The sequence below is a fragment of the Pezoporus occidentalis genome, unplaced genomic scaffold (genome assembly GCF_034315485.1).
Source record: "Pezoporus occidentalis ecotype Australia unplaced genomic scaffold, CSIRO_AGI_Poc_V1 ctg103, whole genome shotgun sequence".
Taxonomy (NCBI): Eukaryota; Metazoa; Chordata; class Aves; order Psittaciformes; family Psittacidae; genus Pezoporus; species Pezoporus occidentalis.
In genome coordinates this window covers 1,518,153-1,537,539 of record NW_026912812.1, presented here as the reverse complement: position 1 = coordinate 1,537,539, position 19,387 = coordinate 1,518,153, and the positions used below count along the sequence as shown (strand labels likewise).

Here is a 19,387-nt window from a genome sequence, read left to right as displayed (position 1 = left end):
GTTGATACCTTGCATATAGCTTTGTAACTGATTTTTCAGCTGTTGGAACTCGCATGTTTGTGTACCCTGCACACCTTAACAGCATTCATACTTGGCTTCACTTTCAAAGCTGTTTACGCCCACTCTTACCAGACTATCTTTCATTCAGTATCAGGATGCCAGTTTCCAGTTTCAAGCTGCCATTCCCTGTCTATCATTTGTGGAAAATGACTTCACGTTCTTCCCATACGACTGTGTTTTCTTTCCCATACTGTTACTTGCAGTTGAGAACTCCAGGCAAGAGCCATTTCCATTGTTCCTTTCCAAAGCCATATCAAAAGTCTTCCACACTGCCATGCCTCAAACCCCCAAGTCATTACCCTGCTTTGTGCTTTCCGTAATATCCACTGTTAACTCAAACTACCTCCTCATGAATTCCTACCTGTTATCCATGTTCTAAGAATTATGCTGTAAAACTCTCTTGATAGTGCACTATCTTTTTGCACTGAATTTATATGGTGCCGAGACAGTGGTGTCTGGTCTACAAACTAAGGAATGCCAAAATTCAAGTATATCAGATATTTCTTTTGAAATTACATGGCAACAGATGCAGAAAAATCAAACAGCTTATTTAGAAGTACGCTTAGAAAGGAAAAAGTGCTAGCTCTTAGCTTTGAGACCCTGACAGCCTGTGAATTTGACAGCCATTGTGGGACAGCTTCACCCACCAACCTGGACATTCAGAAAAGTAGGGAACTTATCCTTGTGGATTTCAGATAGATGCCAAGATCCTAGAAATTCCAGCTTTAGACTATGAAAGGTAAAAATCCCTGAACAAATACAGCATACAAAGCTATCATTCTCATCATACCTGATAGGCTTCTACCACCAAATCATTGAGATTTGCTGCTTGTGATTCGATCTGTCTTGCAACAGTACCAGGCAACAGAGGCAACAGATCCTATGAAAAATACAATGATTTATGCACAGTTTTAATTTTTAATATGACTATTGTACTTGTAAAATTGGAAAAACAGGTTTCTAACCTACTTTATACCAGTGGAACTGGCTTCCTTGAACTGCAAAAATAACATTGATGTTATTGTCAATCAACTTTTCAGAGAGCTGGCCAAGGGATGGATGCTCCTGCAAAATATACCAGAAAAGAGAAGACTGCAGATTAGTAGGTAAAAGCCTTATATTTAGCACAGGACACAATGCAGGATTCCAAAACCACCCCAATCCTTACTTCTAAAAGTACAGAAAAATGCTAGGCCTATTTATGAAAGATGGTGGGACGAACCAAATAAACAGATCATGACAAAAAAAGTTACTAGGGAATCACACAGACTGTAACAGGCCATTTACTGTTGCCAACTAAATAGGGAAGTTGCACAGTGGGAGAAATAACTCACATAGTACTATTTTATTGGTTTGAGTTTGATGCTTAAGAAACATGATGTTGTCCCTGATCCATCTAGAACAAGATTCCTAATAATGACAGGTAGGTTCTTGTGAAAAACTCAGGGAGAAAGTACAACATAAGGAAACTGAGATTAAGTATGCTTTTGGGAACAGCAAGGCGAGTAATTAATGAGTAATCTTGATTCTCAGAAATGTATTTTGGCACCACGGATCAGACACATCAACTAAATGCAGCCACTGGGTCAGGTTCTAGCAATGTCAGTATTCTGCACATATCTTACTTAGAGCTGACAACTTTCTCCTCCTCCTCTGTATGTCCAAGACCTGCCTTAGGAATGATGCCTCCACTGCAATGACCTACTACATTTTCTTAACCACACTTGCTCTTAAAGACAGTAGCATGAGATTCATGTCTCTCCCCAGTAATGACATTGCTCTGTTTGGTGAGGTACCTATGATGGCATGTCCTGTGCCAGTGACCTGCCTTTCTACACTTCTCATTGAGAGATCTGACATGGATTTCAGAACAAGAGGTGCCTATGCTTTCATCGAAGATCAGGGGAAGCACAAGGATGTTTGTGGTCCCAGTGGGCTTTGCACACCTCACACCTTGGCTATGTGAGATCCCTCCAGTTCCCGTTCACTAAAACAAACTGTATCTGAAAATCACTGCTTACTTATCACATATCTGTGAATACTTCTCAAGAAGTAAATTCAGTACCTAAAATTCATGACTGAACACAAAGAAGTACTGGGGACTTGAACTATCTTTCCCCTTACAAAGATTTCACCTGGACACCTCCACTGATGTCAGGTCCTTCAAACTCTTTCCCCCCACATACTTCTGCTGTCTTTCTCTTCCTGGCATTTTTCACCATCTGCCCCATATTGTCTCTCTCTCACAAAACCATACTCAAGTTACCCTGCACAATTCATTTCTCCCCAGAGTACCACTTGTTACTCAAGGCACCCTGCAAGTCAACTGCTCTCCTAACTGTAATCTGAATGCCAAGACAGCTGAGATAGCAAGGAGGCAAAGTTCATTTTCCATCGTATCACACCATTATAATGAACCTCGTATAGAAAGAACAAAGGAGTTTCTTACTGTGGCTTGATCTTAGCCAGTGTCCACACCTCTCTCTACTTTTCCACCCTTTGGTAAGAGATTATATTCTTTAAGATAAGTGATGAAGGTAACGCAGCAATAAATAGGCCTTCTTCCAGCTTCAACTGGGGAGTATGCCATACATGAGGATCCAGTGAGCATGCATTCCCACTACACAGTAGCTGTGGGTGAACTGCAGCAGCAGTGGTTTTGCTGCCATTTTCAGTAGCTTGCAGCTTGTACTAAGCCCTTCTTCCTTCTCCATGATCACAAAGCACAGTGGTGGGGCCTCCATTGTGCTGCACAACCCTACAGGACACATGCAGCTGGCTAGCAGATCACTGACTCACCAAGTGGTCCCAGGACAAGGAAGAGTGAATCCAGACATTCTGTAAATACTATGTGCACTGTCAGCATGTGAAGGACGGGCAGTGTCAAAGTATCATGAGATGGTTGTCAATTAAATCAGTCTTCCTCCTTAACAACTGAGACTTGACATGCCAGAATTCCAGCAGAGGGGCCCCTCCACATCTTGGCAACTAACAGCAGGGCTCTGGGATCAGTAGTATCAGAGATGGGTTTCCAAGTGCTCATGAAACCAAAACTTACTCAGATGGAGCTTACTGAAGTCAAGAGATGATATGCACAGATGTGCAAGGGTTGCAGGGACTGGATCTCCAAGTTACCTAGTTTGCTTACAAGTAATGTTGAACTTCATTCCATTTGTCAGCTCTAACTCACTACAGTGTCCAGCTTGCTTAGCAGTACATTAAAGTCTCACTTCAAGTTGGAAAGAAAAATTTTCTTAATTTTAGAAGGGATATTAAAAAAAAGTCTAACCAAACAAACATCATCAGACCCACACTTACCTTTTTCATTTAAGCATATGAAAAGACAACATAAGAAACTGTTGCTTGTTTGTGAAGCCTCACTTTGCTTGCTGTGAAAAGCTTGCTGTACTTTATATGTTTTTACCTTATCTCTTCCCACTACGGCTCAGGAAAATGTACTTTATATCATCTTTCTTGTTCCAATTACATCATTCATTTTATTATTTTAACCCACTGTGTTAAGCTGTGAAGATAACTAATACAGATGTTAAATATTTCAGAAAGGGAGTTGACCAAGCACAGATCTAATTAAAATGGACTAGATTTCTTTCCTGTCTTATGCTTTTCTTGCTGACACTGTGTGACTGCTTAGCAAAAGTTAGAAAGAAACAGGCAGAAAAGTGACTGGAAACATTTCTGATATAAAGGCTGAGCTTATGCAAATAAATAAAGTCCTCTTAACTGGCACAAGCAGGAAATAAAAATATTCCAAAATGAAATGTTCTCAAGACTCAGATGCCAAAAACCAAGGTAAGAAAATGTGATTACAGATGGCTCTTTAATTTTGCACAGAACAACAAAAATGCACTGATAAAAAAAGAGGGCAAAAAATACATCATCACTTTTTTTAAAAGTGTCAGTCTTCCATGACATTTCATTTAATTATCAAGTAGCTCTGATTTGACTTGTTCTGAAACTACTGAAACTGAACAGACTGGCTAGAGGAAAATAAATAATCCTGACATCTGAGAGGGAATATCCAGGAGGTGACAGGGGGAGTATATGTATGCAAGAACATCAGATAATTTGAAATCCAAACAACTTTCCTGTTAGCACATGCTCAGCTCCCTCCTCCACTCAGCAAGGCCCTGGAACACCCACTGATTCCCAGAAACCTCCCAAAATGTCATGATCACACACCATATGGCAGTTGCTTCCTGCTGCCCCATTATCCTTGTAAGTACCAGTTGCTGGGATTAAGTTCAGATCAAGTCTAATTTACACACAGCCCTCACTGCTTTCACCAGCACGTTGTTGGGTTGGGCTGAACACAGGCCATATACTTTAACTAAATGCAGCAAGAAAAAAACTGTAATGTGCTCCAATGATACCACAGCTCATAATTCTGCTTTCTGATGATTACATGGGAAGTAAGTAGTGATTCATTTTTCTTACATAAATGACTCATAATTTAAGCAAATAGCCAAAACTATTAAAAATTTCAGGGAAAACAATAATTTCTTCAATCACTTATGACTACTTTATAAATTCCTGAAGAAATTATTTCATAAGCAAAAAACATCTGCTAAAGAAGTATTATTTTCTACAGTATTTTTGCACAGGTATGTATTACCACACATTGTCTTTAGACTATGAGATTCAAATGTAATGCTGCATTACTGCCACAAAGCTTTGTGGCACAAGAATATTTTCTAGTCTATTATGTTTGATTAACTCATTGCTGCTGTACATCTTCTGTTTTACTCCTACCAACCCTTTAAATTCAATGCAACTGTGCCTCTGTGACCATAAACTGACCACTACCTTGGTCGTATAGCAGGACTGTGCAATTCTTACATTTTACCAGCTTCTTCTTGTGCAAAATACCACACAGGGCATTTCCTACATGTATTTTATCAAAATGTGTGTAATGCTTATTAGATGGCAATGAAAAAAAACGCACCAAAAGCAGTAACATAGCCTCCTCTGCTGGGTGCTGCTGTCTCAGACTCCAAAATACTTTATCACAGACAGAAAGAATGACAATAGTTCCAAGTGACTGATTCTTCATTTCACAACTTGTCTCCCTAGAAAAATACTATTCTGATAACTGAAATAAGAGCAATGCTTTGACAGTGATATAAACCTTCCTTTATGTAGTTTTACACTGCTTCTCTGAAGGCAGAATCCATGACATATACCTTACCATACTTGTAGCTTTGATGTACACGTTATCCTTCAAATGACAGTTTCCATCATGGGGAATTACGATCCCTGCTAATTTGCTATCAAGGGCCAGATGAGAAGTTTGATCTGTCATCACAAGAAGCAGTCGCTTTGCTTCTTTCCGCCAACCAATATGGCTCTAAAAAAAAACCACAAAACAAAAAACAAACCAAAACCCAGCATAACTAGCTACTTATTTTCTAAAATAATAACTAACAACATGAAAAATGAATGTTGAAATCTAGTTTCCGATATTACACTGCTTAGCAGCACTGAGTTTAAGTCAGGCTATATAAAGCATTTTCTGTTGAAATGTGTATCATGTCCTGCATCTGAAAGCTACCACTGTACTCAGTGATTCACTTACCACTTTGCTTTGAAATCTTTCTTTAGAAAGATCTCTCAAAACATACATAAGTCATGCATTACACAGGGGGCTTGGTTAACAGCTGCCACATTGGGTGTGTCACTGTTACGTACAAATGCAAATGCACTGCATTTGTAAAATACCCCATGCTCCAAAAAGCACTACAAACTGTTAATAGACATTCATTTGTACTGGTAGTTGGTGCTTTCTTTTATTTTTACTTTATATGTATCTACTTTATTTTCTCAGCATTCCATAATTTTGTTTTCTTACACAGCTTTCCAGAAAGGACATTGAATGTGAACAACAAATCAATGAGTGTGTCTTCATGCACCTGCAAATTGAGAAATTCGTTATCACGCAGCAAAATACTACATCTATCCACCATCTTAAGGGATTAATAACAAAGCATCATCCACAAGGGTGGATTTAATGTGTTTCTGGAATTCAGTGATGTGAAAATGTAGAAGGGTAATCTTATACCTAAACTGGGTTAGGTGCCAACTTGTATTTCCATAACATTTATTTCCCTGCAAGAAATAAATGGCTCCTTTAAATTAAACTCTAGAGGCACACACAAATCACCGCATATTATTTTTCGTGATTCCCTTTCATGATTACTCCATCTTACTCACTAATTCCGCTTTCCTCTCTTTTCCTCTTTTTTTTGCTCCTCCATCCTATGACTCTGCCTCACCTCTACCATTAAGATGTCCAGGTATCTTTCATTTCATGTGAAACGTATTAGCAACACAGCCCATGTACTCAGCCAGGCTTTGTCTTATTCTCTGTCTTCCTTTCTTTGCTTTGCAGAGAGGGATTTAGCTCCCTTCTCAGGCTCATTCCCTCCTACCTCTGAATGGGGATTAAGTATCTCATAACAGTAGGGATAATAAGTACAGAGGGGTGTGGTGTCTTTTCCAGCTAATACATTAGGCATGAACCTCCCTCAGATAAATCTAGACAGCATTTCCCCTAAAGAAGACATATTTTGAGTTTTATTTATAAGCAGTTTGTATCTAAAATAAGCCCAACTTCTCCTTTAGCACCACAGAAACTTCTTGTTCCTAAGACTCCCATCATTTCACCTTGTCACCTCAAGACTCCTACCTACCTACATCACAGCAACCAAAACTTTAAAGGAGCTTTATGACCTAACCTGCTACCTCTTGTAACAGGGCTGTACTGGCTAAAGCAAGATGGAGCAAGTTATGAAGTTCTACTCTAGGCAAAATGAGTCTGCATTAATCTAAATTATAGTTCATGATGGTTGTTATGAATTGCACATTGTTCTCATTCATTTTGGTTCACAATTCAGTTACCAGGAAAGCCTCCCCATTCTCATGAATGTTTCCATTCTGTTGTTTTTGGAAGCATATATTCTAGAGCTCACATGTCATAAGTGTGGAATGTGTCCAATGACAAACGCTGAATTTTAAGGATTTTTTTTGAAAGCTTCAGAATGATTTTATGTAACAGCTATGATAATGGTGTCTACGAAGAGTAGTTTTTATTTACCTGTTTTACGTCTCATCAAAATTTGAAAATAAAATTGGGCCAAACTGTTAATTTTTAGCATAGAGTTACTTTTTGTCCTTGATTCATTTGACTGCTCAAAAAAAAAAAAAAGTGAGGATGGACAAGATAAAAGAACTGTCCTGACATCATCCCAAGGCATGAGAAACACACTAAGCCTGTGATTTGGACATGAGCTGAATTACTTTCTTTAAGAGAACAGAAAGAGCAGAGAATTAGCAAACCCATGAATCAGTCAGTTTTCAAAATTCCTATTGCAGTACTATGCAAAGAAGACAAACAACACGCAAAATAGCCCTTTAGAAGAAACAAATTCTTATTATTTAACATGTTTATAGCTTGGGAATTACTGATGCAGATCTTTTCCATCCTTTTCTGCATGGAGAGATGGTGATGAAATTTTATTGAGATACAACAGTTAATTTTTACTTGTTTCGTATTGTTTTCAAATATAAATTATTTAAAACTTGAGATAACATTGACATGCATTTGTTTTCCTCATCTACACAAGCAGATATGTAACCGATCCTTCAGTTTTCAAGTAGGTTTTTCAGAAAAATGTCAAATGGTATTTTGACATTTCACTTAGGAACACAAGGAGGGCTTTAATGATTTTTTAAACTAATTTTGTAGTGAACTGAAATTAATACTCTTCAAGCAAGAAGCAGTTGCTTGCATTGTCCATCCTATGTCAGTTAGGCTGTTTAAAGCCAGAGTTTGAAGAATATCATTAACCAATACTGACAAATGTTCCCTTAGGCCCTCCTTTTTCAGTTTCAGTGGGAAACAGAAATGTATAGCTAAGGGGGAAATAATGGAAAAGGAGGAAGAAATCTCATTATCAGGCCTGGAAATGACATTTTGAAATCAGGAACATTGAGCGCTGTTTAACTGTATATATATACATATATATACACACACGTCTGAACTACCATTTAGTCTTCTGTTAATAAGCTCCTTACCTGGCACACAGCTGCTTGGAGCATCGCATCAAAACCCCCTTCAGGTGTATCAATATTCCCAGAAATTTTTTGTTTATTAACTGCATTTCTGAATTCTGCTATATTGTCGGTCAGGGATAGCACGTGAATATAACCGTGAGGAGGCATACAATCTAAATTATAATCACTGTAAAAAAACAAAAAAGCAAAAGTCTAGCACATTCTGTATTTTCCATTTGAATTGTAAATATTGAATCTCTATTAACCTATAAAATCCTGCTAGTAATTTACATAGTGCATAGATGCACAGTAGAAGAAATACTTAAAGAAGAATAACTCTGCATTAAGTTCAGTAGGAATTAGTTCTCATTTACTATGAAAAAAATGTATTTTTTGGCATTTATGGAAATGTATATAATATAATTTAATATAGTAACAGTACATATGTAGTATTTCTGTCCAGAATGAAAAGAAACACAACGTGAGCAATGGTATGATCTCAGAGAGTATACAATCCCTTTTGGAACGTCTATCAAGTAATACGGCTTTGCTTTTCATTATTTTGAAAAAGAGCTATCACACTGCAGCATTAAGATCTTTTAATGTATCGATACACAGGTGACTGGATCAAAACTAAAATAAAAGTTCCTACATCCACTAGCAGTAAGTGTATATAAAATGAATGCTGAGATTAGTGACAATTAAAGGGATGGTAAACTCCACTTTCAATAACAGCTGTAAATTATACTCTTTGAAATTATGCATAAGGGAGAAGTATGAAGTTTGAAGTAAGTAAGCTAGTGCCACAGCGCTTACTTGAGCCATTGCTCTGTGATCCATCTATAGCAGTGGAGTTCATGGCACTGAAGAAGCAGTGCAGGCATCCAGACTACAGCCTGCCCATGCCCAACTCAGTTTACAGTCAAGGAAGAGAAACTGGCACTGTAAGGATTAATATTTCCTCAGACATCTGCTTTTAGGCAAAATGAATCATGTCCTAGAAGTGGTAATTGATCGCCACTCACTACACAGTCTAGATGACTGCTTTATACACTGACATTTATATCAACCTAATGAATTCCACTCCTACTGCCCAATTCAAACACCACTGAAATAAAAAAAGACACTAATGGACTTCACAAAACCTTGAATCATGCCTTCCCAGGAAAGATAATAACAATCAAGAAGGTATGAACAGTTAATATTCACTTTTCCAAGTATTATGGTTTATACAGATTTGAATTTCTCATGAATAATCTTGTTCTCCCATGGCTTTTGGAAGTGATCCCTCACTTTATGTAAGTGTTGAACGCAAGAAAGAAAAGACATGGGATGAAAAAAGAACCACAAGCCAAACCAACTTTCATATTTAAAATGGGAGTTCTTTCATATTACAACAGTGGAATTAGATCAGAGGATTCTCTTTAATTATTCATTAAATTAGCTGAAAGAAACTGTATCACAGAGACAGAAGTAGCACTTTAAGAGTTCATGAATATACAGCCATACACCATTAAGTCCTAACTCAGGAAGTACAAAACTTTGTGATGAATCTAGGCAACATATGCAACATATATGCAAAGTAACTAAGAACAAAATATTAGATTATAGAATTAAATGCAAAACATATTCAAGTATACCAAAGCAGCATGTCGTTTGGCTTGTTCTGCTAAAAAAAAAACAAAAAACAACCCAAAACCAACCCAGCACATTTTATCTGATACAGAAACAGTTTTTCTGAAATCACTCACCAGATATTTCAGAAGTAATCATTATATAATAACTTTCAGCATTTTCTTAGGAACTCTGCTGGAGAACCAAGGTATAATGAAACACAGACAGATTCTGAAGAGCTTTAAAAATAAATATGCATAATGCATATTTGTGTACTTAAGTAATTTCTCAGTGGTACAATAAATATACAAAGACAACATACCTGCACTGGTTATGGATTCTGCCTGGATGAATGCTAATATAGGGTGACACAGTTTTATCCACATAGGATCCAAACCCAAGTCGAAAATCAAGAGAAATATTCTCCATCTTTTTAGATAAAGCAAATCCAACGGAATTTAGTTTTTCTATATTGTTGTGCATAGAGGCTGAGACGTCAACTAAATAATAAAGATCCACAGGGTATTTCTCTAGAGGACGAACTTTTAACATAAAGTTTGCTTCACTTCCTAATTCAAAGGAAACAAATAAGTTTATTTACTATTTTTAATGGACACTCTTAAAAAACATTTAGTTTTGCAGGAACCTCAGCACAAAGTTCTTTATGTCAGCAAACAGAAGACAAACAAACAAGAAAACCTCCCAAGAGAAAATGAAACCTTGAAGCATTACTCAAATATAAGCCATAAAAGGGTTCTTTGTAGAACACGTTGCCTTTTTTTTTTTTTCCTTGAAGGAGCAATTTATTGTAAAAATCTGACTTCTCCTCATTTTCTTTTAATTCATGGTCATGCAATCCCTTTGACATTGCCCCAAAAAGCAGTTACGACTCACAAAGGACACAGATTTGCATAGAAACTGTGGCCAGTCACTTCAAGGCTGACACTTTTAAGTATGTACATGTATCCTGCAAATCGTCTCTCATCTAAGTCTAAAACTACATGTGTACCATAAAGACAGCACAGTAAATTATACTTCAAGTTTATACCAATCTACCTCCAAAGATTTGATGAGAAAACTCAGTAGGATCAACATTTTTTTTTTTTAAAAAAAGAGGGTTTAATCTAAAACGAAAACAGAAAATCCATCTTTTGGTGTATACAAAATGGAATGCTTCTTTTAGCTAGGATGACAAATGTCTGTATCTCCTGCAGAAGCACATGACATTCTTGTATGAAATAAAAATGTTAATGCTTTGGAAGTCACTAAAAATAGTCCCTACATTTTTGCTTGCCTAATATTATGTAATGCCTGCAAAAAGAGTGAAGTGCTTAGAGTACAGGCAGTGTAGGTACAGTAATGCATGACTTCAATTTGTTCATTATTTTATGTCATCCAAACTGCAAGCTCACAGAAGAAATGAGGGAGTACAGTCTTCGCATGATGAGTGCAGAATCTAATTGAATATTATGCAATGAAGATACAGCAAAGAACAGGAGGAAGGGAGACATTATAGAAGAATTACATAGTCATCAGCAGAAGCTATCTGAACACTGAAACATGCCTTCTCTGAAATGTGACTTTTCTATGACATTTACTAGTGCATATGACATTGCTAGATAGCATAATTCAAGTACATGCAACAAAGATCTGACCCAGAAAAGTTAAACGTGCAAAGTGCTTTCTTTCAGCGATCTGAACATAATCTACTTGAAAATATCAGGATTTGCCTGTATAAGGTCTTGCAAGAAAAACGGAATTTCAGTGTGCTGTAACTTGTGCGTTTCCTCTTTGCCAATGTAAATGGAACTACTTTTTGTAAATGACCTTTGCAGATCTCTAGTTTGCATATAGTGAGATGCTGAGTGCAGCTTTTGTTTTTTTCCCATGTCAATCCTGACAGTTGGCTGTATGTAAACAGTGACAAAAAACCCCAGCATCAAAACATCAAAAAACCATATTTGCCTGCATGATTATACTGTATCAGATTTCTGGTTTGAGGCATGACTATAGCTGTACATCTGTGTATTTCCCTGGGCTATAAAATACGGGCAAGATGTCTATATATCAAAAGTTATACTTCTAGAGATTTTAGTCTTCTGCCTCCCTGATGGAAGAACTTCTGCAAAGCATATGGAACCCTAAACTTAATCTCACTGACTAGTGGCAAAAAGGTTCATTAAACCAAATTCCAGAAAACTATTTTTTTTTCTTTTAATCAAGTATGCCTTTGAAAATAAATGTGATTACAGACACATCTAGAGCTAGCTCAGTTTCTCACCATTTCTCAGTACAAAGTAGAGTACTGTTCATTTCTTTGGAGGGAGAGTAGGGAAAGGAGAGGAAGTGCTCAAGTTACTTTCTCAGTTTTATTATTATAAATATGGTAAACCAGAGCTCATTTGTGCTTTACACCCATGAAGAGTCTTCCTGTAACTGACAAAAAATTATCTTTTATACAGTGAAGATCAGTAAGATATTTTTCCTGTTCACTTAATGTTTTTCTACCAAAGACTTATCCCTTGGAAAAGACATATTCTTCTCCAACTCTCATTTGCCAAAGGAAATAAATTTTACAATATGAAACATACCCTGCATCCTTTCATACCACCTTCCAGTTTTGCTGTTGTCTACAACTATTTTAGGGACGGAGAACATACACTGATTTAACCTGAGCTCAGCTGAGGGCAAGCAGAAAATCTCAGATCCATGAAGGGACTTGTAGATTCTATTAGAGGCAGGTGAAATGTCAGGCAGTGAATACCTGTCTCCTTTAAGAATCCAGTCCATTCTTATACATTGACTATGACATCTTTGTGGTTGTCTAGTCAATGCACTTAAAAGTAACCAAGTATTTGTATGACATATAGTGTATACATGTAGATATACCTATAGAGAGTGTATGACAATTATCAAATGATAAATTCAGAAATTCTAACTCAATTTCTTTTCAGTAAGGAATACAGTTGATACTGTATTATATGTACATAAGGGAAAACTATTTGTGAAGTGTCTAAAGAAAAAAGTTCAAGAAACCACAATGGAAAACAGAAAAGACTACCTAAAATATTTTTTCCACTTATTGCTTGCATTATTCTGATCTTCAGCAGTATATGACAGAAACACTTTTCGATGAAGACAGTACCTGAATATGAGAGCAACACCATCACAGTCCTACAATACAATATTATAGTATTGCTCTTCAAATTAATTATTCCAGCCACTTCACAAAATATCTGTACTTAATATTATTGCACTTTAAACTGACTATAACATCAATGTGTTAGAGACAACCCAACCTGGACGCAGTTGGACTGAAACTTTTCCAGGTGTCACTTGTGTATTTGTCTCATGGTCACTGGGCACTGTCACATGAACTGTGGGATTTTCTACAAAATCTGATTGGCAGCCTCTTTTCATTAAGTTGAAAACAGTGTCGCAGCGTCCCTTCTGTGTTGTGTCAGCCATGAAATCCTGTTTAATAAGAGACAAAGTACAAAACAATCTGAACAGAAAAAGCAACTGCAATATCTTCAAAGGAGAACAAAATAATAGTCTTTGAAACAATAAAAAATGCTACTATTATTACATAAATTGTAGAACAAGTTCATGGAAGCCATATGTTTTTAATAAGAGCAATGACAAAATATTTAAATTATAAGTTAAACCTAATTGCCACAATAATTTTTTTCTACAAACGACAAAACTTTTGTAGGAGAAAGAGGATCTTGCACAATCAGAACAAGCCGACTGGAGAAAAGGAAAATGTATTATCATTATACCACTAAAAAATGTTCTGTGCTATGCTATGAGTTAGTTATAGCAAGAAAGTGTCATTCACATGACATCAACACAGGTTAGTTTTCAGAGGAACCCACTAGTAATATTCCTCAGGCGAATATTTAAAAGTAGCAGCAGAAGATAGCTTTAGATTTACCTAACCTGAATTTGTCTATCACAGATGTCTTAATCCGTACCCTACACCAAAACCAAGGACCAGCTGACTACATCATTTCAATCTCCAGAAACAGGAAGCTATATGCTACAGGACTGGACAGTTTAAGATGCCACCAATATAAAAAAGCCCCTGTAAACAACATGAAAGTGGTTAGAGTGATTAGTAGTAGGATGATCTTGGAAGCAGCATATCCTTTCTTGTAGTGAAAGGGCATATTTGCTAAAATTGTGCCAGCATGATCCAATGCAAAATTCCTTCCTGACCACAAATCTGATGATTAACATGACATGAACAGAAAAAAAAAAGACAAAAAAAGACAAGATCCTTTGTACTCTTTCAAAGCATCAGTCCATCCCAGCCACAGCTGGAGAGCAAACAATGGGCAATCTGATATTTCAGAGGCAAATGGGCAAAATAAACAATCAAAAAGTGCATACAGCCAACTGTGTATGCGAATAGTCATCCAGACCCTGAAAAGACCAGAGAAAGCCCCTGAAGAATGAGACTCAATAGTCATATATCTTGGTTTCCAAGTTTCAACTTATTTTTGTAGTTGACCTCTGATACATTTTTTCCACAAGCTTCTTAAACATACGTAACAGAGAATAGCTTTTTAACTAACTGCTATTTAAATACTCTTTTTGATGTATGCATGTTTCAAAAAGGTAGATCTTTAAATGTATAAAGACATTAGCTGCTGTCATTGCTACCACTAACAACTGATATGTTGCATTTTCTGCAGCTCACTGTGTGGGGTATGAAGTCAAAGCATCTCAAGTACTCCTCAAGGCTGATTTTCTCATTAAAAATGTTGTTTAAATGAAGCAGGCATGCTAAGCTGAAATCTGCTCCTGTAACTTTACTCTGGGAAGTTTTGATCTCCATTAGTATGGGTTTTAGCATTCCACAGCCACAGATGTTGGTAGGTGAACTGGCTATCAAAAGTGTGGTCAAAGAGGATTTGACAAATCCATGATTTCCATAAACAGATCTCAGGATTGACATGAGAAGTGTGAGAAGTAAAGCAAGAGAAGCAGACCAGAAGTGAAACTGATTGAATCTGAGCACCTTATCAGGAGACCTACCGCAGCTCCATAGTACTGGAAAGCTAGCAAGGGGTGCTCCGTGATAAATACAGATGCAGTAGGATAAAACTGTGCCCTTTGTAAGACAGAATATCAGGCCACAATAATCATAGAATAGTTAGGGTTGTAAAGGACCATAAGATCATTAAGTTCCAAGCCCTCTGCCATGGGCAGGGACACCTCAAGCTAAACCATGTCACCCAAGGCTCTGTCCAACTTGGCCTTAAACACCAACAGGGATGGAGCATTCACAAATTCCTTGGGCAACCCGTTCCAGTGCCTCACCACCCTCAAAGTAGAGAACTTCTTCCTTATATCCAAACTAAACATCCCCTGTTTAAGTTTTAACCCATTACCCCTTGTCCTATCACTACAGTCCCTAATGAATAGTCCTTCCCCAGCATCCTTATAGGCCCCCTTCAGATACTGGAAGGCTGCTATGAGGTCTCCACGCAGCCTTCTCTTCTCCAGGCTGAACAGTCCCAACTTTCTCAGCCTGTCTTCATTTGGGAGGTGCTCCAGTCCCCTGATCATCCTTGTGGCCCTCCTCTGGACTTGTTCCAACAGTTCCATGTCTTTTTTATGCTGAGGACACCAGAAGTGCACACAATACTCCAAGTGAGGTCTCACAAGAGCAGAGTAGAGGGGCAGGATCACCTCCTTCAACCTGTTGGTCACACTCCTTTTGATGCAGCCCAGGATATGGTTGGCTTTCTGGGCTGCAAGCGCACACTGCCGGCTCACGTACATTTTCTCATCGACCAACACCCCGAAGTCCTTCTCCGCAGGACTGCTCTGAATCTCTTCTCTGCCCAACCTGTAGCTGTGCCTGGGATTGCTCTGATCCAGGTGTAGGACCTTGCGCTTGGCATGGTTAAATGGACTTCTCCACATTATAATCCATTGTGCCACCTACAGATGCCCTAAGGCTCCTCTTGGAAATCGAGACTTCCATGCCCTCTATTCATCCTTGCATTAGTTATCCTTAGACTGGTTGCAGACTAAGTTAATAATTCCAAAATACTGTATCTCAGATAAAGTTATGCCAGTGCCTTACACTTCTTATTGCCTCTAGTCACACCCTAGGAACTTATTTACCTTCTGTGCTAACCTGAAAGCTACTACAGATAATTTGCATGTGACCTTCAAGAGCATGTAAGCCTGGAATTGTCAGTGGTAGTCTTCAAAACCTTGCTCTCTGAAGTGCTTAAAATGGATCAGCCTCACTCAAAATTATGTTCTCAAATGTTTTTTTTTCTGTCAGACAAAACCTGAGATTCCCATATTCTTATAGTTCAGAAAGCAATAACAATTTCAAGGTAATCCTTGCTACTTAAGATCTATCTTCTATAGTAAGTCTCAAAACTGATAGTTTCTAGTGTCAAAACAAGAAAAGTGTAATTTTTTTCCATTTGTGACAGGGTCATAATATATGGTGAAGTCAAAGTTAACTCCACTGTTTGTAAAGCATTTTGCTAAATGCAACAGGCATATGTATAGACTTGCTCTGATATATAAGGACTTAACATAAATTACTGATAAGTAATTTTGCTTTTGAAGCCAAAAGATGCTGAACTCTAAAAGCTACTATAAGTCTGCCAAAGCTGTCTACAAAGCACATTAAAAAGTTCTCACTTCATGTATTTATTTATTAAAAATGTCTCACTTTATTATTTACTGCAATTTCCGAAATAAAAGATTGTATTTTCTCCTTTGGAAAGTATATTTCACACAATTTCTCAGGTTCTGTCTCCAGGGGTCATTTAAAGATTTTCTTGCTATTTCTCACTATGATTTTCACAGTTTAGAAGTCTTCTACCTTTACGAACCAGAAACAGCTAAAATATAAAGTCAAATGTAAATAAGCAAAATGCCATACCTCTTGAGCACACCACCCACACTCTGGACCCAAAGCAAGGCACCTTGTGCATGTTGCTGCATTTGAAGTGGCACATCTGTTTTCTGCTGCAATGAAACATAAAACCAAACATTCATGATTTATGATGATATGTGGGAATTGTAAAATACCTGATTTTAAACCACAATTTCAAAAATGACTTCACCAGATTAAGAGTGATGACAGTGTATCCAAATGGAAGTAAAACAGAACAAAGGTAGAGTAGAATACTCGCAGCATACTTTTTTTTATCCACAGTCCATCCAGAGCCCTATGTACAGATTCCCAAGGCCAAATTTTAAGATCCTGATTTAGAATAATTTTGAAGTGAAAGTTTATCTTTGGCATGCCCCTTGCTGATTTACTGCCTAACAGAAAAAAAATTACCAGGTAGCTTATCTCTTCATAGACATTTTCTTTTAAGTCATTTACACTTGACTGAGTTACTCATTCATTCCGTATGGAACCCAAAATATTTTCTCACTTTTTAAAAGTATTCCCCCTCTACATTTTCTGGAATAAATGGTTTCCCAGAAGAGCCAGATTTTATTTTGTTTTTCCAGAAGGAAATACAAATTTATCCAACATTACATGTGTCACAGATTGAAGATACATCATTCTGTACTAACAACTGCAAAAGAATGTGCCTACTAACAAGTTTATCAGCAAAATCACAGAATCGTTAGGGTTGGAAGGGAGCTCCAGAGATCATCTAGTCCAACCCTCCTGCCAAGGCAGGGCCACCTAGAGCAGGTTACACAGGAACACATCCAGGTGGGTTTTGAATTTCTCCAGAGAGGGAGACTCCTGGGCAGCCTGCTCCAGCGCTCTGCCACCCTCAATGTAAGGAAGTTCTTAAATACAAGAAGTTTCACCTCAAAGTAAGGAGGTGAAACTTCTTGTATTTTAGTTTATGGCTGCTGCTCCTTGTCCTGTCACTGGGCACCACTGAAAAGAGTCTGATGATCCTCTTGACACCCACCTTTGAGATTTTTATATGTATTAATGAGATTTTGTCTCAATTTTCTTTCCTCTAGACTAAACAGTCTCAGTTCCTGCAGTCTTTACTCATAAGAGAGATGCACCGTTCCCCTGATCATCCTCGTGGCCCTCTGCTGGACCCTCTCCAGTAGCTCATTTTCTTTCTTTTACCGAGGAGCCCAGAAGTGGACACAGTATTCTATATGTGGTCTCATGAGGTTGAGTAGATTGGGAGGATCACCTCCCTTGACCTGCTGGCCACACTCTTCCCAGTGCACCCCAGGATACTCTTGGCCTCCTGGCCACAAGGGCGCGCTGCTGGCTTATAGTCACCTTATCATCCACCAATACTGCCAGGTCCTTCTCAGCTAAACTCCACACTAGTAGATCAGCCTCCAACTGGTACTTAGGGTTCTTCCTCCCCAGTGCAGTACCCTACACTTGCCCTTGTTGAATCTCATTAGGTCTCTCCCTGCCCAATTCTCCAGCCTATCAAGGTCCTCCTCGATGGCAGCACAACCTTCAGGTGTATTAGGTACTCACTCCAGCTTTGTATCATCAGCAAATTCTTTATATGCTTTTAACATCTTTGTTTTATAGGTCATTGTTTAAGTTAGTACTCTCTGTAAAGAAACTTTGGCAGTCAAATTGAGAAGAAGAGACAGCCTTTTCAAAGGACTCAGTCAGCTCAACTTGAATTGGGTGGAGAATTGAACTGGGTGGAGAAGGGATTCAGAGCAGTCCTGAGGAGAAGGACTTTGGGGTGTTGGTCAGTGAGAAAATGAACATGAGCCGGCATTGTGCGCTTGCAGCCCAGAAAGCCAACCGTATCCTGGGCTGCATCAAAAGGAGTGTGACCAACACGTCGAAGGAGGTGATCCTGCCCCTCTACTCTGCTCTCATGAGACCTCACTTGGAGTACTGTGTACAGTTCTTGTGTCCTCAACATAAAAAGGACACGGAACTGTTGAAACAAGTCCAGAGGACGGCCACGAGGATGATCAGGGGACTGGAGCACCTCCCAAATGAAGACAGGCTGAGAAAGTTGGGGCTGTTCAGCCTGGAGAAGAGAAGGCTGTGTGGAGACCTCATAGCAGCCTTCCAGTATCTAAAGGGGGCCTATAAGGATGCTGGGGAAGGACTATTCATTAGGGACTGTAGTGATAGGACAAGGGGTAATGGGTTAAAACTTAAACAGGGGATGTTTAGTTTGGATATAAGGAAGAAGTTCTCTACTTTGAGGGTGGTGAGGCACTGGAACGGGTTGCCCAAGGAATTTGTGAATGCTCCATCCCTGTTGGTGTTTAAGGCCAAGTTGGACAGAGCCTTGGGTGACATGGTTTAGCGTGAGGTGTTCCTGCCCATGGCAGGGGGGTTGGAACTTAATGATCTTAAGGTCTTTTCCAACTCTAACTATTCTATGGTTCTATGATTCTATGAATGTCAGCATTCGTGTATCCTTTCAGCACATTCAGCACAAGGCTCTTATAGATCTGTGTGCCTCCACATGAGAGAAGTTGCGTGCCCAGAGTTATTCAGAGGGCACATGACCCTTCAGCACACAGCACAGTAGTAGCACTATTTAACAACACTGCTTTGTGGCATATTCAGCATGGTGTATTATAAAACATACTGGAAACAAAATAAATGGAAACACTGCATACTGGAAAGGCTGCATCTGTTAACTGGTCTACAGTGATAATATGCATATCATCATATCAA

At 38.3% G+C, this 19,387-nt stretch overlaps 1 protein-coding gene across 10 annotated transcripts in view; it reads right to left on the bottom strand.

The window, feature by feature from the left end:
* ITGB8 (integrin subunit beta 8) overlaps window positions 1-19,387 on the bottom strand; it is a 46,554-nt gene that overhangs the window by 11,575 nt on the left and 15,592 nt on the right. For 3 of the 10 annotated variants that reach the window (XM_062616676.1, XM_062616687.1, XM_062616646.1), the window contains exons 2-8: window positions 16,667-16,752; window positions 13,044-13,218; window positions 10,067-10,313; window positions 8,152-8,317; window positions 5,267-5,425; window positions 1,030-1,152; window positions 851-940 (exon numbers count right to left, since the gene is read on the bottom strand). In XM_062616676.1, the coding sequence (XP_062472660.1) occupies window positions 851-940; window positions 1,030-1,152; window positions 5,267-5,425; window positions 8,152-8,317; window positions 10,067-10,313; window positions 13,044-13,212 (954 nt within the window). In that variant the 5' untranslated portion in view covers window positions 13,213-13,218; window positions 16,667-16,752. The remainder of the gene's footprint in view (window positions 1-850; window positions 941-1,029; window positions 1,153-5,266; window positions 5,426-8,151; window positions 8,318-10,066; window positions 10,314-13,043; window positions 13,219-16,666; window positions 16,753-19,387) is intronic. The other 7 variants (XM_062616696.1, XM_062616729.1, XM_062616716.1 and 4 more) reach the window with 4 other exon arrangements.